Source organism: Canis lupus, chromosome X, assembly GCF_011100685.1.
Source record: "Canis lupus familiaris isolate Mischka breed German Shepherd chromosome X, alternate assembly UU_Cfam_GSD_1.0, whole genome shotgun sequence".
Taxonomy (NCBI): domain Eukaryota; kingdom Metazoa; phylum Chordata; class Mammalia; order Carnivora; family Canidae; genus Canis; species Canis lupus.
The window spans coordinates 65,722,172-65,741,572 of record NC_049260.1 but is presented as its reverse complement, the minus strand read 5'-3'; the positions used below and the strand labels follow the sequence as shown (position 1 = coordinate 65,741,572).

Here is a 19,401-nt window from a genome sequence, read left to right as displayed (position 1 = left end):
TCCTAGATAATGCAGTAAGAGAAAAAGGGGAAATAAAAAGTATACCAATTGGGAAGAAATAAATCTCTTTGTTCACAGATGACATGATTATATAAAAAATCCAAAGGAATTGAGAAAAGAAACCTGGTAATAAGTGATTTCAACAAGTTTGGAGGATACAAAGTTAATATACAAAGGTCAACCACTTTCCTATCTATCAGAAATGAACAAGTGGAATCTGAAATTTAAAATACAACATCATTTATACTAAGAACTCCAAAAAATGAAATAGTTATAACAAAATCTGTAAAAGAAAACTCCTGAAACTAAGAAAAAATTATAGCAAGGTTGAAGGATACAAGGTTAATATACAAAAGTCAATTACTTTCCTATATACCAACAATGAACAAATGGAATTTGGCATTAAAAACACAATACCAAAAAAATAAATAAATAAAAAAAAATAAAAACACAATACCAGGGTGCCTGAGTGGCTCAGTCAGTTAAGCATCTACCTTTGGATCATGTCATGATCCTAGGGTCCTGGGATTGAGCCCCATTTTGGGCTCCCCACCCAGCAGGAAATCTGCTTCCCTTCTCCCTTTGCCCCTCCCCTGCAACTCGTTCTCTCTCTCTAATAAACAATAAAATCTTTAAAAAAATAAAACACACTACCATTTATATTAGCTCTTCAATAAATTAAATACTTAGGTATAAGTCTAACAAAATTTTTTTAAAGATCTATTTTGAGGAAAACTACAAAATTCTGATCAACAAAATCAAAGAACTAAATAAATGCAGAGATATTCCATATTTAGAAATAGGAAGATTTAATACTGTCAAGATGTCAGTTCTTCCCAATTGATAAATATATATATAATATATATAAAATAATATACAAATATATATTATTTGTATATATTACAAATATATACAATATATTTATATATATTACAATAATATAATATATATTATGAATATATAATATATATTTGTATTTATATAATATATAAATATAATATATAAATATATATAAATATACATTATATATATATATATATATATATATATATATATATATATATATATGATATAATCCCAACTAAAATTTCAGCAAGTTATTTTGTGGATATCAACAAATTGATTCTAAAGTGTTTATGGAATGATAAAAGACCCAGAATAGCCAACACAATATTAAAGGGGAACAAAGTTGGCAGACTGATACTACCTGACTTCAAGATTTGATATAAAACTGCAGTAATCATGATAGAAAGAATAGTCTTTTCAAAACCATTAGGGAATTGTAAACTAAAACTCCACTGAGATACCATTACACACTTATCAGAATGGTCCAAATCCAAACCACTGATAACAAATGTATGATGTTGAGCATTTTTTTCATGTGCCTGTTAGGTATCTAAATGTCTTCTTTGTAAAAATTATTCATGTCTTCTGCCTATTTTTAATTGGATTGTTTGCTTTTAGGGTGTTCAGTTTTATAAGTGCTTTACATATTTTGGATACTAACCCTTTCTTAGATAGATCATTTGCAAATATCTTCTCCTATTCTATAGGGTGCCTTTTAGTTTTGTTAACTGTTTCCTTTGCTGTGCAGAAGGTTTTGATTTTGATGAAGTCCCAATGGTTTATTTTTTTGTTTCCCTTGCCTCAGGGAGGTTGTTACAGCCAACGTCAAAGAGGTTACTGCCTATGTTATTCTCTTGGATTTTAATGGTTTCCTGTCTCATATTAGGGTCTTTAATCCATTTTGAATATATTCTTGTGTATGGTGTAAAAAAGTGGAAAATAGCATGGAAGTTCCTCAAAACATAAAAAATAGAACCATCCTACCATCCATTAATTGCACTACTAAGTGTTTACCCAAAGAATACAAAAATACTAATTTATAGGGATATATGTGCCCCAGTGTTTATAGCAGTGTTATCTACAATAGCCAAATTATGGAAACAGCCCAAATGTCCATCAACTGATGAAAGGATAAAGAAGATGTAGTATATATGCACGATGGAATATTACTTATCCATAAAAAGGAATGAACTCTTGCCTGTTTTAACAACATGGGTGAAACTAGAGAGTAGTATTATACTAAGTTAATAAGTCACTTAGATAAATAACAAATACCATATGATTTCACTTATATGTGGAATTTAAGAAACAAAACCAATGAGTAAAGGAAAAAAAGAGTGGCAAACCAAAAAACAGACCCTTAACTACAGAGAACAAACTGATGGTTATCAGAGGGGAAGTGCGTGGGTGGATGGGTTATATAAGTGATGGGATTTAAGTAACACACCTTTGATGAGCATTGGGTATTTCTAAGTGTTGAATCACTAAGTTGTCCACCTGAAACTAATATTACACTGCATATTAACAAACTGGAATTTAAATAAAACTTAAAGAAAACAACAAATGTTGTCAGGATATGAAGCAACAAGAGCTCTCAGCATTGCTGGTTAGAATGCAAAATGACACAGCCACTTTGGAAGACAGTTTGGCCGTTTCTCACAAAATTAAACATATTTTACCATAAGATCCAGATCACATTCCTTGGTATTTACTCAAAGGAGTTTAGAACATGTCCACACAAAAACCTGCACCCAAATGTTTATAGCAGCTTTATTCCCAATTGCTAAAACTTGGAAGCATCCAATATATCCTTTAGGAGATGAATGGATAAATAAACTGTGGGACATCCAAACAATGAATTATTATTCAGCAGTAAAAAGAAATGAGCTATAAAACCATGAGAAGGCAGGGAACAATTTTAGAAGCATATAACTAAGTGAAAGAAGCCAATTTGAAAAGCTACATACTGTATAATTCCAACTACATGACATTTGGAAAAGGCAAATCTATGGAGACAGTAAAAAGCTAAGTGATTATCAGTTGTTAGGTTGTGTAGGGGCCAAGGGCAAGCCACCTAAAAATGCCACTTTGACATATTGATTATCTTAAACAAAAGTTACTTAAGAAATAGGCAGTGCAAGGACACAAAGATTCTCCTATTTCCCCAACACAGGAAATAAATCTTTCATATGAAAAGTACCCTCCCAGGGACGCCTGGGTGCCTCAGTGGTTGAATATCTGCCTTCCGCTCAGGGCGTGATCCAGGAGTCCTGGGATCAAGTCCCACATCAGACTCTGCAGAGAGCCTGTTTCTCCATCTGCCTGTCTATGCCTCTCTCTGTGTGTCTCTCCTGAATAAATAAATAAAATCTTTAAAAAAAGAAAAGTACCCTCCCTGTACTAAGAAGTAGAAACAGTCTTATCGTCAGAGATAGGATTTTTTTTTTAGAAATAGGAAATTTAAAACTGAGAAAGATATAGTAACAAGCATTCATAGTTTTTAACTAATCTAGTATCACAGCCCACATACTCAGAATTCCTTGCTAATTAAAGCTCCCAAATATCTGTTTTCTTTATCCTGTCAATTCCTCACAAGTTTATTGTCTTTTTGTCTGAAGAGTCTAAAAACTGCCTGCCTTGGTCATTTCTTTAGTTTTCAATTTCAATATCAGGTCTCCTTGCACATGTAACAAAACTTTCTGTTTTGTTTTTGTTTTACTCCTGTTAACCTGTCTCATGTAAATTTAATTCTTAGTTCAGAGGGAAGACCTGGAAGGGTAGAAGAAGAAGTTTTCCTTTCCTTCAGGTGAAAGGAGGAATGAATAAACAGCATAGAGAATTTGGGGGGCAATAAAACTATTTCATATGATACTACAATGGTAGGTACATGTCATACATATGACAAAACTCCTAGTATGTACAATACCAAGAATGAACCCTAATGTAAATTATTGGCTTTGGGTGTTAATTGTGTGTCAATTGTAGGTTGATCAATTGTAACAAAGGCATCACCATGGATTGGAATGTTGATTGTAGGGGAACAGGGAATATATGAAAACTCTTTTTTCGCTCTACTTTGCTATGAACCTAAAACTGCCCTAAAATACAAAATATACTTTTTAAAAAACAACTCAGACCTCTAGTTTCTATTATGATTGAGGAGGAAGATTGGGTTCCACAAATAAGTAGAATTCTTTTAAATAGAGATTCACTATTCACTTTATATACTGGATATTCAGATATTCTCAGTCCTCTTACCCATAGGCCATTACTAAAAATAAAGATCACCTTGTTTTGTCAGCTCAAGTTTGTTGGAGGCATGGTGGAGATTGAAAAAAATCACAGAAGCTTTATAATGCTATGCTTTTTTGGTGAAGAACTGCAATCTTTGAGAAAGCTAAGAACATCTGCTTTGGAAGAAAACTATAAAAAAGATACTTAGGAATTTCTGTAAATATAGTCACTTTCCATCAACCATTCAAAACAAAAGCAAAAGGTCTATAAGCAGACAAAAAGAAATTGATGGAAACAAGAAGAACACTTATACAAATTATTTCAAACTGTGGTGGATGCTAATACTGTCAAAATATTGCAGATATATGTCTAAAAAGTTGGTGCTTAACTACCTGCTAACTCTGACAATCAACAGGGAAAATTACTATTCTTCATGGCAAGAATGTGTTCCTAGTCTTTATATCTCCATGCTTTTTTTTTCTTTATGTATACTATACAACTATGACTTCTCACTTAGGATAAACTGCTTAGGTGCTTTAAATCTGAGCAATATATTTTTATGTGTGGGGAAAGATTGAAGACAAAAGGGGAGAAAGATATGCTCATCACACATTAATGATTTATTACCTAGTTAAGAAGTTCTTTGGTCTGGAATACTGGTGTATAAACCATCTGACTGTCATGATATACAAAATAGAATATATATATGTATATACATATAATATATATATATGTATTTACATATGTACATATATATTTTCCGAAGGAGAAAGTCTATAGTTTTCATCAAATTTTCAAAAGGATTAGGACTTGTGACACTTAAATGTTTAAGAAATCGTCTATGCAACGCAATAGGTTGCTGGCATCTATAACAGACTGTTAAGCAAAACAATTACATCAGTATATCCAGTAATAGCATCTGAAGCTCTGAAAGCTAAAGCATCTCCCCAAGTGCCCAACTTACTATTTGAATGTAAATAACCTACTATGGTAAATTTGGTACAGGCAATCTATAAATAGTAGTTGTAATCATCCCAACCTGGTCTTAATTATCAGGACCAAATCTCCATCCCCAGAACGTGAATAAGGATAGAGACCGGGAAGGGTGGCATCGTTCTTTCTTTCTTTCTTTTTTTTTTGCCAGAAGTGTCTATAACTATCCTATTACTCAATATTAGCCTTGACATGAGATAAAGACAGCACAGCCAGTAATCTGTAAAATATAATTTAGGAAGCATTTGAAAGATTCTTATTCACAAATAAAAACTTTCTCTTTTGTTAATGCATCATATTTCATAACTGGTGATTTGTACCCAACCTTTTCCAAAATCTATCTATCTGTCTATGTATTTTTATTATTTCAAGGAATAGGCTATAACAGTTACTTGGTCTCTTTCCTGACTTTTTGATACCTACTATTCTTAATTATTTGTAATTTAAAAAAGTCCTTCTGCTCATTCACAAGTCTCTTCCAGAATGATTTCAGTATTGCATAGTCACTATAGCAGAATGATTTCCCTCTCAAATATCTTCTCCCATTCAGTAGGTTTCCTTTTAGTTGTGTTGATTGTTTCCTTCACTGTACACAAGATTTTATTTTGATGTAGTCCCAATACTTTGTTTTTGCTTTTATTTATCTTGCCTCAGGAGATATATCTATAAAAATGTTGCTAACAGACACACTGGAGGATGCTCAACATCACTCATCACAAGGGAAATACAAATCAAAATTACAATGAGATATCAGTCAGAAAGGCTAAAATCAACAACACAAGAAACAGCAAGTGTCGGCAAGGATGTAGAGAAAAAGGAGCCCTCTTGCCCTGTTCGTGGGAATGCAAACTACTGCAGCCACTCTGGAAAACAGTATGGAGGTTACTCAAAATGTTAAAAATAGAACTACCCGAAGATCAAGTAATTGCATTACTGGATATTTACTCAAAAAATATAAAAACATCAATTCAAAGGGATATATGCACCCAGATGTTTATAGCAGCATTATCAATAATAACCAAATTGTGAAAACAGCCCAAATGTTCCTAGACTGATGAATGGATAAAAAAGTGAGATATATATTATTCAGCCATAAAAAAGAATGGAATCTTGCCATTTGCAACAACACAGATGGAGCTAGAGAGTATAATGCTAAGTAAAATAAGTCAGCTAGAGAAAGACAAATACCATATGACTTCACTCACATATGGAATTTAATAAACAAAAGAGCAAAAGAAAAAAGAAAAGAGAGAGAGAGAGGCAAACCAAGAAAGAGACCCTTAACTATAGAGAACAAATTGATGGTTACCAGAGGGGAGGTGGGTGGGGCGATGCATTAAATAGGTGATGGGGATTAAGGAAGGCATTTGTCATGATGAGCAACAGGTGATGTTTGGAATTGTTGGATCGCTATATTGTACACCTGAAACTAATATAACACTGTTAACTATATTGGAATTTTAATACATGGATACATACATACTAAGAAGTGTGATTATACCTCAATAAAATAAATTTTATTTTATTTTTTTAATTTTTAAAAAGATTTTATTTATTTATTCATGAGACACAGAGACACAGGCAGAGGGAGAAGCAGGCTCCTCACGGGGAGCCCGATGCAGGACTCGATCCGTGGACCGGGATCACATCTGAGCCAAAGGCAGATGCTCAACTGCTGAGTCACCCAGGCGTCCCAATAAAAATAAATTTAAAAAATAAATAAATAAATAAATAAATAAAAAATTCCATGTCAGTCACATGGAATATTACCCAGGCATCCAAAAGAATGAAATCCTACCATTTGCAACAATGTTGATGGAGCTAAGGTGTATTATGCTAAGTGATTCTACAATTAAATCCACACCAAATGGAGTTTCTATGGGAATCTTTGTTAATTCTGAGGACAACCTGAGAGTTTTGGAAAGCACAACATCTGAACTAGACTAGAAATGCAACTTGAGGTCATGATCCATCTACATGGCTCAAACAAATAAACACATATAAAATGAAAGACTAAATAATGATTTTACTAAACACTGGCAGTCTCAATACCAGTTTATTCCTCTAAAGTCTATTTTAAGTCTCAAACTGCACCCAAACTTCAATAGATAATGCTAAATGAGTAATACTCCTAAAGTAACCTGTTTACACATGGTAATATCTTGTATATGCTATAATAACAGTTCCTTGAAAAATCCTCTGGCATTCTCAGGTTTTGTTTTTGTTTTTTTGCATTTTCAGTTTTAATGGTGCTATCTATCCTGTTCTAGGTTTTCCCCTCTAAATTAACTGTGTTAAAAGATCTTCAGTAAGTCAAATTATTATAACTATCTTTGGTTTTCTGTTCATATAATGGAAACCATTTACCTTTTTCTTTTTTTAAGATTTTTTATTTATTCATTTGAGAGAGAGAGAGCACAAGCAGGGGGAAACACAGAGTGAGAGGGAGAAGCAGACTCTCCACTGAGCTGGGAGCCTGATGTGGGGCTTGATCCCAGGACCTGGAGATCATGACCTGAGCTGAAGGCAGATGCTTAACCATCTGAGCCACCCAGGTGCCCCAACCATTTACCTTTTTAATAATGTAACTTACCACTAATCAACAACGGAATCCAAGCTGGATACCAATAAAGTATTGAGGTCTGGTGCCTATAATTTATAGCCTCTTTGTTTGAAATTACTTTCTTTTACAATTACTGTTATAAGAATATGCCAATATCACCAAACAAAAGTTAACTAAGAATGGCAACCTGAAAGTTTCTGGGCATTAGGCCGATTTTATAGGAAAAATTGAGAATGAAATACTAACATTATTTGGTCAATAATAACAAAAATATTTGCTAAGCACCTAGTCTTTGCAAGGTATTGTGCTGAGCGTTGTCAGAGATACAAAGATAAGTAGAATATTACATTTTGTTTTCAAACTATTTGCAATTTAATAGGAAAAAGATAAATACACACAAATACAATGACAAGTACAAAGTGCTTTGGAATGTAAAGAAAATATTACGGAAGCACACGGGGAAGAAGACATTTCTTCTTGCATTGGTATCTTATCAGTAGTTTGCAAATGCAAGGTCTAAACCTTATTTTTTTAAGATTTTATTTATTTATTAGACACACACACACACACACAGAGAGAGAGAGAGAGAGAGAAGAGAAAGAGAGAGAGGCACACACACACACACACACACACAGAGAGAGAGAGAGAGAGAAGAGAAAGAGAGAGAGGCTCCATGCAGGGAGCCTGACATGGGACTCGATAACGGGTCTGCAGGATCACGCCCCGGGCTGAAGGCGGCGCTAAACCGCCAAGCCACCGGGGATGCCCAAGGTCTCAACTTTAAAAGGAATTATTCAGAAAATAAATAGCAATGTAGCTGAGAAAACTTGGAATTTCTTTCCAAAAGCGGGAACCAATATTTTATTCCCTAAATTAGTGATGAGGGTGATGTTAAAATGTTTGTTTTCTGATGTTAAAAATTATAAAAGTTAGGATTAAAGTGTGAACCAAGAAAACTTGGGGTTTATTCTTCATTTGAAATTCCTCTGCATTAAAATAATTTTATTGACATAATTGAAATTATTTTTATAATAAACACATTGTGCTAGATAACTGTATGAACTTGATTTATTGGGAGGGAAATCTTACTGAATGGAATTTTATGGATGAGGAACTAAAATTTCAAAAAGATACTATAATTCTGTAATGATAATATATTATTTTCATCTTTGTAATACCTAATCCACTATGCTTAACACAACAGAATATATTAAACCAGTTTTACATAAGGAAAACTCTGCAATAGAGCAAAGTGTCATAGTAATTAATCATCACTAGAATAGTTTCTGTAACTAAAAAATGGTAAGCCCTGCCAATCTGTCTTAAACATCTCCTTGGTATGATGCTAATAAAGACAGCAGATAATAAAGATCTTTGGATCCTTCCTCTCTCTTAAATCACTGGGCATATTATTTTTAGTACATATTCATGTAAACACCAAGTGATCGAGGCAGGAATAGCACTTGCTCAAAGGTAAACTATATACCAAAGATAATAAATTATAATTAATAATAAAATTATTTAACTTAATTACATTTAACTCATCCTTTCATTGCATAAATTCCTTTACACAATCCATTCTCTTCAGTCAGCAATGGCTTCTTCCAATGTAAATCATATCTGTTAGCGCATTTTACTGTTTATTTAATGTCATTATTTTAGAGTATTTGATTGCTTCCAATATTTGCATATTATGTCGATTAAGAACAAAATCACACATTAATATGTTAATTTAAAATAATATATTAATTCTAATATTCATACAAAAACATTAATCAAACAAGGAAATTATTCTTGGAATGTGTTTATTAAAACACAATGTTATGACCTTAAAGTTACAAATTTCAGGTTTAAATCTTTAATATTGAAGCATCCTCTGTAAAAGACTGCAAAATAATGTTTTTATGCACTAATATTCTGTGAATTCTGGTCAGCTGAGCCTGTAAGAGATGAAATGTGATGTGCAGAGCTAAGAGATTTCAAAACATCTTACCTTCTATCCACACATGAACTTCAATAGGAGAGGATGTCACAGTAGGATGTTGTGGAAGAAGATGAAATGATTGTGCCATGTCTCAGAATGGATGGGGGAAAATCCTCTGGCATTTAATGTTTAAGGCTTATATTATCCAATAAGCTAAGAATGGAATAACAAAACTTAATCAGGTTCAGGTATCATCTATTCATACAGACTATATTATATTAACATATGCTGTCAGGTGTGGGAGTTTGAGATAAAGAGCCCACCATTAATTAGTTAACTAGTATGTATTATACATGTCTTTAGTAAAACACAAAAACTCAAATATAAATCTTAATGAAGTACTGATATGGTACAATGTGGATGAACACTGAAAACATTATGCTAGGCAAAAGAAGCCAGACATATAAGGTTGCATACTGTCTGATTCCATTTAGTTGAAAATTCATCATAGGTAAATCCATAGACATAGAAAGATTAGTCATTGCCAGGAGCTGGAGGCAGATAGGAAGAGTGACCGTTTAATGGGTACAGGGCTCCCTTTGGGTTAATGAAAATGTTTTGGAACAAATAAAAGTGATGGTTGTACAACATAGTGAATATATTAAATACCTCTCAATTGCAGACTTTAAAATGGTTAATTTTGTTATGTAAGTTTTACCTCAGTAAGATAAAATTTAAAAGGCAAATATATCTGTATATATCTGACACAACTTCTGTCCAAAAATAATTGTGAATCTATTAAGAAGGATCAAAAGCACATGAACAGCATTGTTAATTAGCTTGAGACAAGTACTCTACAGAAAAAGTGCTAAGGAGTTTATGCTTAACTGCAAGGAAAAGAGACAGCTTCATGCAGAAGGTGCCATCTGAGTCAAGCCAAAGACTAGACAAAAAAGAACCTTGAGAGAAAAACGATAATGATATCTTCCCTACCGACATCAGGAATGTCTTGTGAGATCAATGAAAAGAAAAAAAAATGGGAAGGAGAACCCTTTTTAAAAATATAAAACAGGGGCACCTGGGTGGTGCAATCAACTAAGCATCAGATTCTTGGTTTCAGCTCAGGTCATGATCTCAGTGTCCTGGGATAGAGCCCAGTGCAGGGCTCCATGCTCAGTAGGGAGTCTACTTGAGATTCTGCCTCTCTCTATACCCCCTCCCCCCAGCTCTCTCTCTCTCCTCTATCTCTCTCTCTAAAACAAATAAATCTTTTTTTTAAGTAAAACATTCATTATGGAAATGTGAATCATTATTAGTTCTGGTAGTTTTAAAACTCCAATTTGTTGCAGCTTGCAGTTTTCCTATCTGTATTACTCAGCTCTTGAAACCAAGATACAAAGGACACAGTAATGACAATTTAAAAAGTAGTGTTGTCTAATTGTGATAATACTGTCAGAATCAACTGTTTATCCCTTCCATTTACCATCTTTTTTTAATGATTTTATTATTTATTCATGAGAGACACACAGAGAGAGGCAGAGACATAGACAGAGAGAGAAGCAGGCTCCATGCAGGAAGCCTGAAGTGGAATTCGATCTCGGGACTCCAGGATCACACCCTGAACCAAAGGCAGGTGCTCAACCGCTGAGCCACACAGGCGTCCCTGTTTACCATCTTTAAACCAAATTTTATGACCTTGTATCTAGAAATGCTTTACAAATGTAAATCATTGATGTTCACGTTAAACTAATAGTCTATAATTATAGCTAAATCCATGCCTGAAAAAAAACTTAAACACGGGTAGCACTTTCCCAGTATAAATATGTATGACGAAATCAGATGAGTGGTGCTGCCATATTTTATTTCTTCACTCAGCCAATGAACTCAGGCTCTGCATTTCAGAGCCACTTGTTGAACTACTACAGCATATTTGTGTTTATCTTGCCCTGCAAGAAAACTGGGTTTGAATCTGAGTATCTTTTAAACAGCAGAAATGACAAGGGAGTGCTTTCTAGAGCAGCACTGTCCAACAGAACTTTCTGCAATATTGGAATATTATACATCTGCACTATTTAATATAGTAGCTACTGACCACATACAGCTATTAAGCATGAAAAATGTGGCTAGTGAGACTTGAGAACACAATTCCTAATTTCATTTAATTTTAATTGATTGAATGTGATTCACATTTGAATGTGATCACAATTCACATGTGATTACCATACTGCACAACACAATTCTAAAACCTCTAATCAAGCAGAGGGTTACATACATGGTAGACAATCTTAGACTGAAAATGAGGGCTGCTAGGGGAATAGGAAGAGCTGAAAGAATCTTAATGCTTACTATCAGGTTATCTGTAGGCTTAAAATGCACAAGGGAAAGGAGGGGAAATGAGTGGGAAAAATTAGAGAGGGTGACAAAACATGAGAGACTCCTAACTCTGGGAAATGAACAAAGGGTAGTGGAAGGGGAGGTGTGTTGGGGGGATGGGGTAACTGGGTGACAGGCACTGAGGAGGGCACTTGATAGAATGAGCACTGAGTGTTATACTATATGTTGGCAAATCGAACTTCAATAAAATTTAAAAATAAAAAAATAAAAATAAATGCACAATGAGGGCAGCCCAGGTGGCTCAGTGGTTTAGTGCCGCCTTCAGCCCAGGGCCTGATTCTGGAGACCAGGGATCCAGTCCCACGTCAGGTTCGCTGCGTGAAGTCTGCTTCTCCCTCTGCCTGTGTCTCTGCCTCTCTCTCCTCTCTGTATATTCTCATGAATAAATAAATAAAATCTTTTAAAAAAATGCACAATGAAAGTGACAATGGGTTTACCAATACCAGCAAGTCCCTGGTCCTTCTCTGATTTCCCCTTCACCTGAGGTATGAAGGTAGAAGAGACTGTACAGAGTGGGGGCAGCAAAGGAAAGGAGATTTGGGTAGCCTCCAGTGGTGAAATGAATCTCCAATAGGTTTCAGTCACTCTGAAAAAATAAAAATATATAAGGTAAGACAAATATATAGTGAAGTGGGATCCCTGGGTGGCGCAGCGGTTTGGCGCCTGCCTTTGGCCCAGGCCCTGGAGACCTGGGATCGAATCCCATGTCGGGCTCCCGATACATGGAGCCTGCTTCTCCCTCTGCCTGTGTCTCTTTCTCTCTCTATCATAAATAAATAAAATGTAAAAAAAATATAGTGAAGTTCTCACATTCAGCAGAGAATGTTAAAATAAATAGATATAAATCTCATTTCACTCAAGCACATTCAACAATAATGTGCTTACTATGTGCCAGGCACAGGAGATTTCATTGATTTAAAGATGTGATTGTGTTTTATATAATTGTGCAACATCACTTAAAGTCCTCTGATTTCAAGGAAAGGGGTATGCAGTGGTTTCCCAAGTCTTTTCTTTTTTCTATGAACATTTACATACTTATTGAATGTATCTAAATGACGTTTTCTTCCTTTCAGCGTTTCTTTGTTCTTTCCAGTTTCTGTTGTTTTCTTCCTTTAATCTCAGTTCAGAAGAACTTTGCTCATTTTCTCCTCCTAATAGACAAATATAGCTATTTATTCATATAGCTATTTATGCAAAATATTCACCAAGGTGTTCCACTCAGCTTTAATAGAGTCCCCTCCCCCCATAAATTAGAAAGGAGGAAAATAAAACTGCCAAAACAAACACCAAGAAAAAAATAAAAATTAATGATATATGATATTGAAAAATCTCCCTCCTCGAGATTTCAGTGTCTATTATGAATATTCACTAGATTTTTAAAAAATTAAATTACATTCCTTTATGTTGAAAGGCTTGGGTCAGTTCTATCTCCTATGTAGGGTGATAAACTAGACGTTAAATAGTCCCTAATTGTTAGCATTTTAATTAAGCCTAATGTATTACACACACACAACCACAGAAGTCCTATTATCCATATCCTAGACAATAAAGTGTTAGGATTTAAAACAAACAAATTCTAAATTAAGTCATCGGCCTTTCCGAGCATGGTGGATTTCTTTTTCCATAAGAGAATAATATAAAATAATGCTGAGATGAATTACTATATTATTACTATAAGGAGAGAATCACTGACTCAGGTGATTTAAAAAACAGAGATGATAACTAACCAAAACGTTGGAATTCGACGGTTGGAATTAACTGCCATAGAAATGGCACAGAGATTGATGAGGCCTGTCAACAGTTAAAACTCTGTGGGAATTTTCCCTCATGTTTGAACTGAAGTCAGCCTCTTCTGAACTCTCGCACCTACCCCCTATTTTTGTCCTAGCTCTGACCCAGGCTGTTCCTGTGAAGGAGTCTCTGAAGACTTTTACCTCAGGGAGCATCATCCAGTCTACCACTGAATCCCAATGAGTTGTCAGTTGGCCAGTCTAACGGTCCCGCACACCCTTTTCCCCTTATTTTTCATAGAATAGTTTCCCAGCGCTGTTCTCACCCAAATGTCTGAAACTAGTCTATCAGGACCTCCATTCGCAATGTGGGGCTTGGAGGTGAGATTCAAGGCCAAGGTGGGCCTTATTAACTGAGTCTGGAGGATCCAGAGGCCACGTGGGTAACCCTCACACTCTCCCTGCCCCTCTGCCCAGGCAGTCCTTTTAGGCCTCTTCCTATCCAGAAGTACCCGCATTCATGTCAGACAGCGACGCCATTTAGGGCTTTCAAAGGGATGCTCCTCAGAAAAGTAACCACCTTCCTCTACAGCCCCATGCGAAGGCTACAGTAAGCAGTCTTTCTACTTGCCTCTTTCCCTACCTGTCCGGCCTGACGCCACAGGGACAGGATCCCCCTCAGCTACCAATCCGGCGGTTGAGTCTGGTTAGGATAGCTCCCAGCTGCCCCGCTCTGCGCACGCAGGTCACCGCTAGTTCCAGCACCCGCGCGTTTCCGTGGGTTGATGGTGACGTAGCTCTTGCTCTACACCCACACAGGGGAGGGGGCCGGTTGGTGGGGAGCTGGTCTTCGCTCTTACCGCCCATAATGGCTGTTGAAAGTTGTTTTTTCTTGTGATACTGCCCAAATGCCTGAGGTCGTGCTGTAAAGATTCTCATGAGAAGATTAAACACACACACACACACACACACACACACACACACACAATCCGAGTGAATATGAATTCAAGGAAAGAAGAAAACTATCCTAGAGGCAACAAGTGGTCACAGATTTCTCAATAAGAGAGACATTTGGTGGAATGCTGAGCTGAAGTGAAGACAAGCCCCTCTCTGGTGTTCATGAGAAATCCATTTTTTTTTAAGATTTTATATTTTTAAGTAATCCTTTCACGCAACTACAAACCTGAGATCGAGTGGCATGCTCTATTGACTGAGCCAGCCAGACTCCCTTTTTTTTAATTTATGATAGTTACATAGAGAGAGAGAGGGAGGCAGAGACACAGGCAGAGGGAGAAGCAGGCTCCATGCACCGGGAGCCCGATGTGGGACTCGATCCCGGGTCTCCGGGATCACGCCCTGGGCCAAAGGCAGGCGCCAAACCGCTGCGCCACCCAGGGATCCCCCCTTTTCTTTTCTTAATGTGACTTTATAGACCATAAAACTGAGGCTCAGATTTGGGGGTAGGGAAAGGCTAGAATTAGGGTCTCTAGCAGTCTTACACAACGAGATTACTTCAAGTACCTCCCATTTTGATGTTCTATGGATTTAGATAATGCCAGTTTAAAAGTGGACTTGCATAGTAGTACTCAGTGTTCAAAACGAAATTTAAAATAGCTTGTTTTATTTGAACACAAATTATCATCAGAACACGGCATCCCTTAATTTTGTGAGTTTGTGAACCCCATTTTAAACAAAGCTGAAATTATTCTCTCATGCTATTGCAGTATTCCTCAATATCACACCTGAATATTAGTTTTCCTGCATTGTTTTTGAAACTCTGAAGACAGATATGGTACCATACTACGTGAATGCATATGTTTAAAGTCCTTTACCAAAGCAAATGTCTAAAAAGCAGTAATAAACTAAATTCAAAAATTCCTATTAATAGTCCTATTCACTGGGAAACATTTCCTTAGGCATTCCAAATCACCAAAGGAGGCAATCTCGCCCACAAAGTAGAATAATCAGATGCTAAATGTAGCTGGAATGACCCGAAAAATAATTTTATCTAGCCCCCTCATTTACAGATGAGGAAAACTGAGTCCCAGACAGAAGATACATGCTTTAAGTTACACAACAATTTAGTTCCAGAACTAGAAAAAGATCCCAGGTATCTGAACTTTAGTATTCCTTCCACCAAAGCCATACATACCAAAATTCAATGGCATCTCAAGCAAATGGAGAAAGTGTTGGGAAGAAATCACACAGAAGATTTCTGTCTCCCAGGATGTAGACACAAGAAGGGGTGAGAAAAAACAAAATGAAAGAACCAAAGAACGTCCAAACACTCTAATGATGAGAGGTACAAGCAAGGGATGGTCAGTGGGAAGAGGTAGAAGCAATATTGGAAAACAGTGAGTTTTTTACAAGCGTGAACATCCAATTAATTACTTCTGGCCACATGAAATTATTAGAATCACTTAGAAAACAGAGTAAAAAATTTTGGCTTGAGTAAAAAATTTTGGCTTACATCCACTTTTACAAAGACAGATTGTTTGCCATTTTTATTTTTTTGAATTTATTTATTTATTCATAAGAGACAGAGAGAGAGAGGCACAGACACAGGCAGAGGGAGAAGCAGAGGCCTCACGCAGGGAGCCTGATGTGGGACTCAGTCCTGGGTCTCCAGGATCACACCCTGGGCTGAAGGCAGGCGCCAAACCGCTGAGCCACCCAGGCTGCCCTGTTTGCCATTTTAATCAGCTGTCTCAAAGTAGCTTTTCCTCTTAACTACTGAATCTTAAACATAACCTAATCAGTATACTATACAGGTTTAAGTAATTAGGATTTTGATTTCAGTTATAATTAACATAACTTCTGGATTCCTGCAGTCAAAAGCTATTTTGTTTGGTAGTCAAATGTGTCATTCAAAAGACTTCGTGTTACAGAAGCTAGATTAGGGTTGGCATGTTCAACTTGTAGGATTTTACTTTCTGTCATTGAACTAATAGACTATATCTCTGGAGTTGAAGCATAACTATTTTATTTTATTTTATTCCCCAGGGTTCAACTTTGTACAAGTTAATCTAATAAACTAATCTGTGCTAATTTATTAATAATTGCTGCCAAACTTCATTGGAAGATATTTGTAATTTAGCAGTAGTTTTGTGTGCTGAATGGCAATCAGGGAAAGCTGGCAAGATTTACTTACTCCTCAATTCCTTTTCTGTTTGTTCCTTAAAACTATACATATGCATACATATATATAATGCATACACATCAATGTAATATGTTAATATATCAAAATGTTCAGAATGGCTAAAATTAACAACACAAGAAACAATAGTTGAGAATGTGGAGAAAGGGGGAACCCTCATATCCAATTGATGGCAGGTGTGTCCTGGTGCAGTCACTGCAGAAAACAGTATGGAATTTCCTCAAAAGTAAAACTAGGGGATCCCTGGGTGGCTCAGTGGTTTTAACGCCTGCCTTTGGCCCAGGGCCTGATCCTGGAGTCCTGGGATCGAGTCCCACGTCGGGCTCCTGGCATGGAACCTGCTTCTCCCTCTGCCTGTGTCTCTGCCTCTCTCTCTCTCTCTCTCTCTCTCTCTCTCTTATGTCTATCATGAATAAATAAATCTTTAAAAAAAAAGTAAAAACTAGAACTACCCTAGGATCCAGCAATTGCACTATTAGGTATTTACTCAAAGAATATAAAAATACAATAATTCACAGGGTTACATGTACCCTAATGTTTATAGCAGCATTATCTACAATAGCCAAATTATGGAAATAGCCCAAGTGTCCATTAACTGATGAATAAAGAAGTGGGGTGTGTGTGCATGTGTGTGTGTGTGTGTGTGTGTGTGTGTAATGGAATATTATTCAGACATAAAAGGAATGAAATCTTGCCAACTGCAATGACATGGATGGAGCTACAGAGTATTAAGCTGAGTGAAATAAGTCAAGTCAGAGAAAGGCAAATACCATATGATTTCACTCATGGGTGGAGTTTAAGAAACAAAACAAATGAACAAAGGGGGAAAAAAGAGATACAGACAAACCAAGAAACAGGCTCTTATTTATAGAGAACTAACTAATAGTTACCAGAAGGTAAGTGGGGAGGGAGATGGGTTAAATACATGATGAGGATTAAGGAGTGCCATTGCCATCATGAGAACCCAGTGTTCTATGTAAGTGTGGAATCACTAAATTGTACATTTGAACCTAATATTGCACTGTATTTTAACTAACTGGAATTTAAATTAAAAACTTTTTAAGAAGTTCATGCATTAACAAATGCATATAAATATAAGTATTTAAAATATATATAATAAAAATGAATAATGAAAAATACAGGAGTAGAGCTTATGAATATTATGTCACATATTTCAAAGGGCTTTTTGCATGTATTTTCTCATTTCCTTCAACTGGTAGTATACTATTTTCCAGAAAACAAGACTAAATTCTTATGAGTTTATAGTGAATGCTGCAGTCCGTTAACAGAGATAGTTAAATTCATGAGTTGATAATAAGTATTGATTAAAATGTAATAAAAGTCAATAATTCATTTTGATGATTATTACAACTACATCGTATTTGGTGAGTTTCATATTACTACTAGGGAGTATTTGCAAAGAATCTCTGGCACAATTTCCATAATAATAACCATACCAAATATTAGTATAGAAGGCACAGCTTCCCAAGCATTTCAGAGACATTATGGATTTGCAATTTTCAATGTATTATCTCATAAACAGAATATTTTGCTTTGTTTGTCTCTTCTACTTCATATACAAAATATTCCCAAATAATAAGACAGGGGTAAAGTGCTATTAGTGAATTTCCCTATTTTATTAATATATAAATGAAATAAATCCAATTTAACTGAGTAATCACACTTGGTTCATATTTCCCATTCCCTTTTTTGTAGGGCTCAAGTATCTCAGATAAGATAGACCTCTGATTGTGTTAAGCCAGAAAGATTCCATTAAAAAATAAATACGTCAGGTATAGTTTTGTTTCCCAAACATTTAACCCTGAAATTTATCATTTACAATATAATTCAGTTCTCCAGATAACAAACTCACAAATATCCTTCTGAGACTCTAAATAGAAAACATTAATTGTCCTTTAACCCTTAAAATATCTATTCTTCATCTTTATAGTATTAGCTAATATAAGCTAGCAACAAAAGTACTCCATTTCTTTATTTACTATTTTCTTCACTCAACCCCCCATACAACTCAGGCACAGCTGATATATTTATAAGAATGACTTATCTATGCATAAGCAGCAGGTTATCACGTTCAGGATGGAATTTGAACAAAGACTCTAAAAAGCAAGAGTTAACCACCAGTCTATACTCTGGGAACTGTCTCCAATTCCAACCTCTAAGCTACAGCCTTCATCCATCTACTGATCTTGTTATCCTTGACATCATTTACTGTTCTATAGTAATACTCAATCACATGGCAAGTGGATGGGAAGGGATCTGTAACAAATACCTTACAAATCATCTCCTGCATTTGTGTGATACCATGTGAGCTGCAAACATTTTTACATATATTAGCTTATTTGAGCTCCACAGAAAATTTTTGAAAATTACTGAGTGGAGAGACTGTTATATACATCAGAAGATGAGAAAACTGAAGCTCTTAGATTTAAATAACTTACCAAGTACAGCACTACTACCTAAGTAGAAGGGCTGATTCTTGAACCTAGATTATCAAATTTATGTCTAAGTGTTCTCTCTACTACCCCTCAAATGGGGATAT

General features: G+C 35.6%; 1 protein-coding gene across 4 annotated transcripts in view; it reads right to left on the bottom strand.

Annotated features, from left to right (window-relative positions):
* Nucleotides 1-13,107, bottom strand: part of LOC100685327 — a 290,042-nt gene extending 276,935 nt beyond the window's left edge. For all 4 annotated transcript variants that reach the window (XR_005386378.1, XM_038587795.1, XM_038587794.1 and 1 more), the window contains exons 1-3: nucleotides 12,990-13,107; nucleotides 12,435-12,540; nucleotides 9,630-9,773 (exon numbers count right to left, since the gene is read on the bottom strand). Coding sequence is in view for 3 of the 4 variants with exons in the window: in XM_038587795.1 (XP_038443723.1) it covers nucleotides 9,630-9,708 (79 nt within the window). In the remaining variant the exon portion in view is untranslated. The remainder of the gene's footprint in view (nucleotides 1-9,629; nucleotides 9,774-12,434; nucleotides 12,541-12,989) is intronic.
* Nucleotides 13,108-19,401: the final 6,294 nt, after the last annotated feature.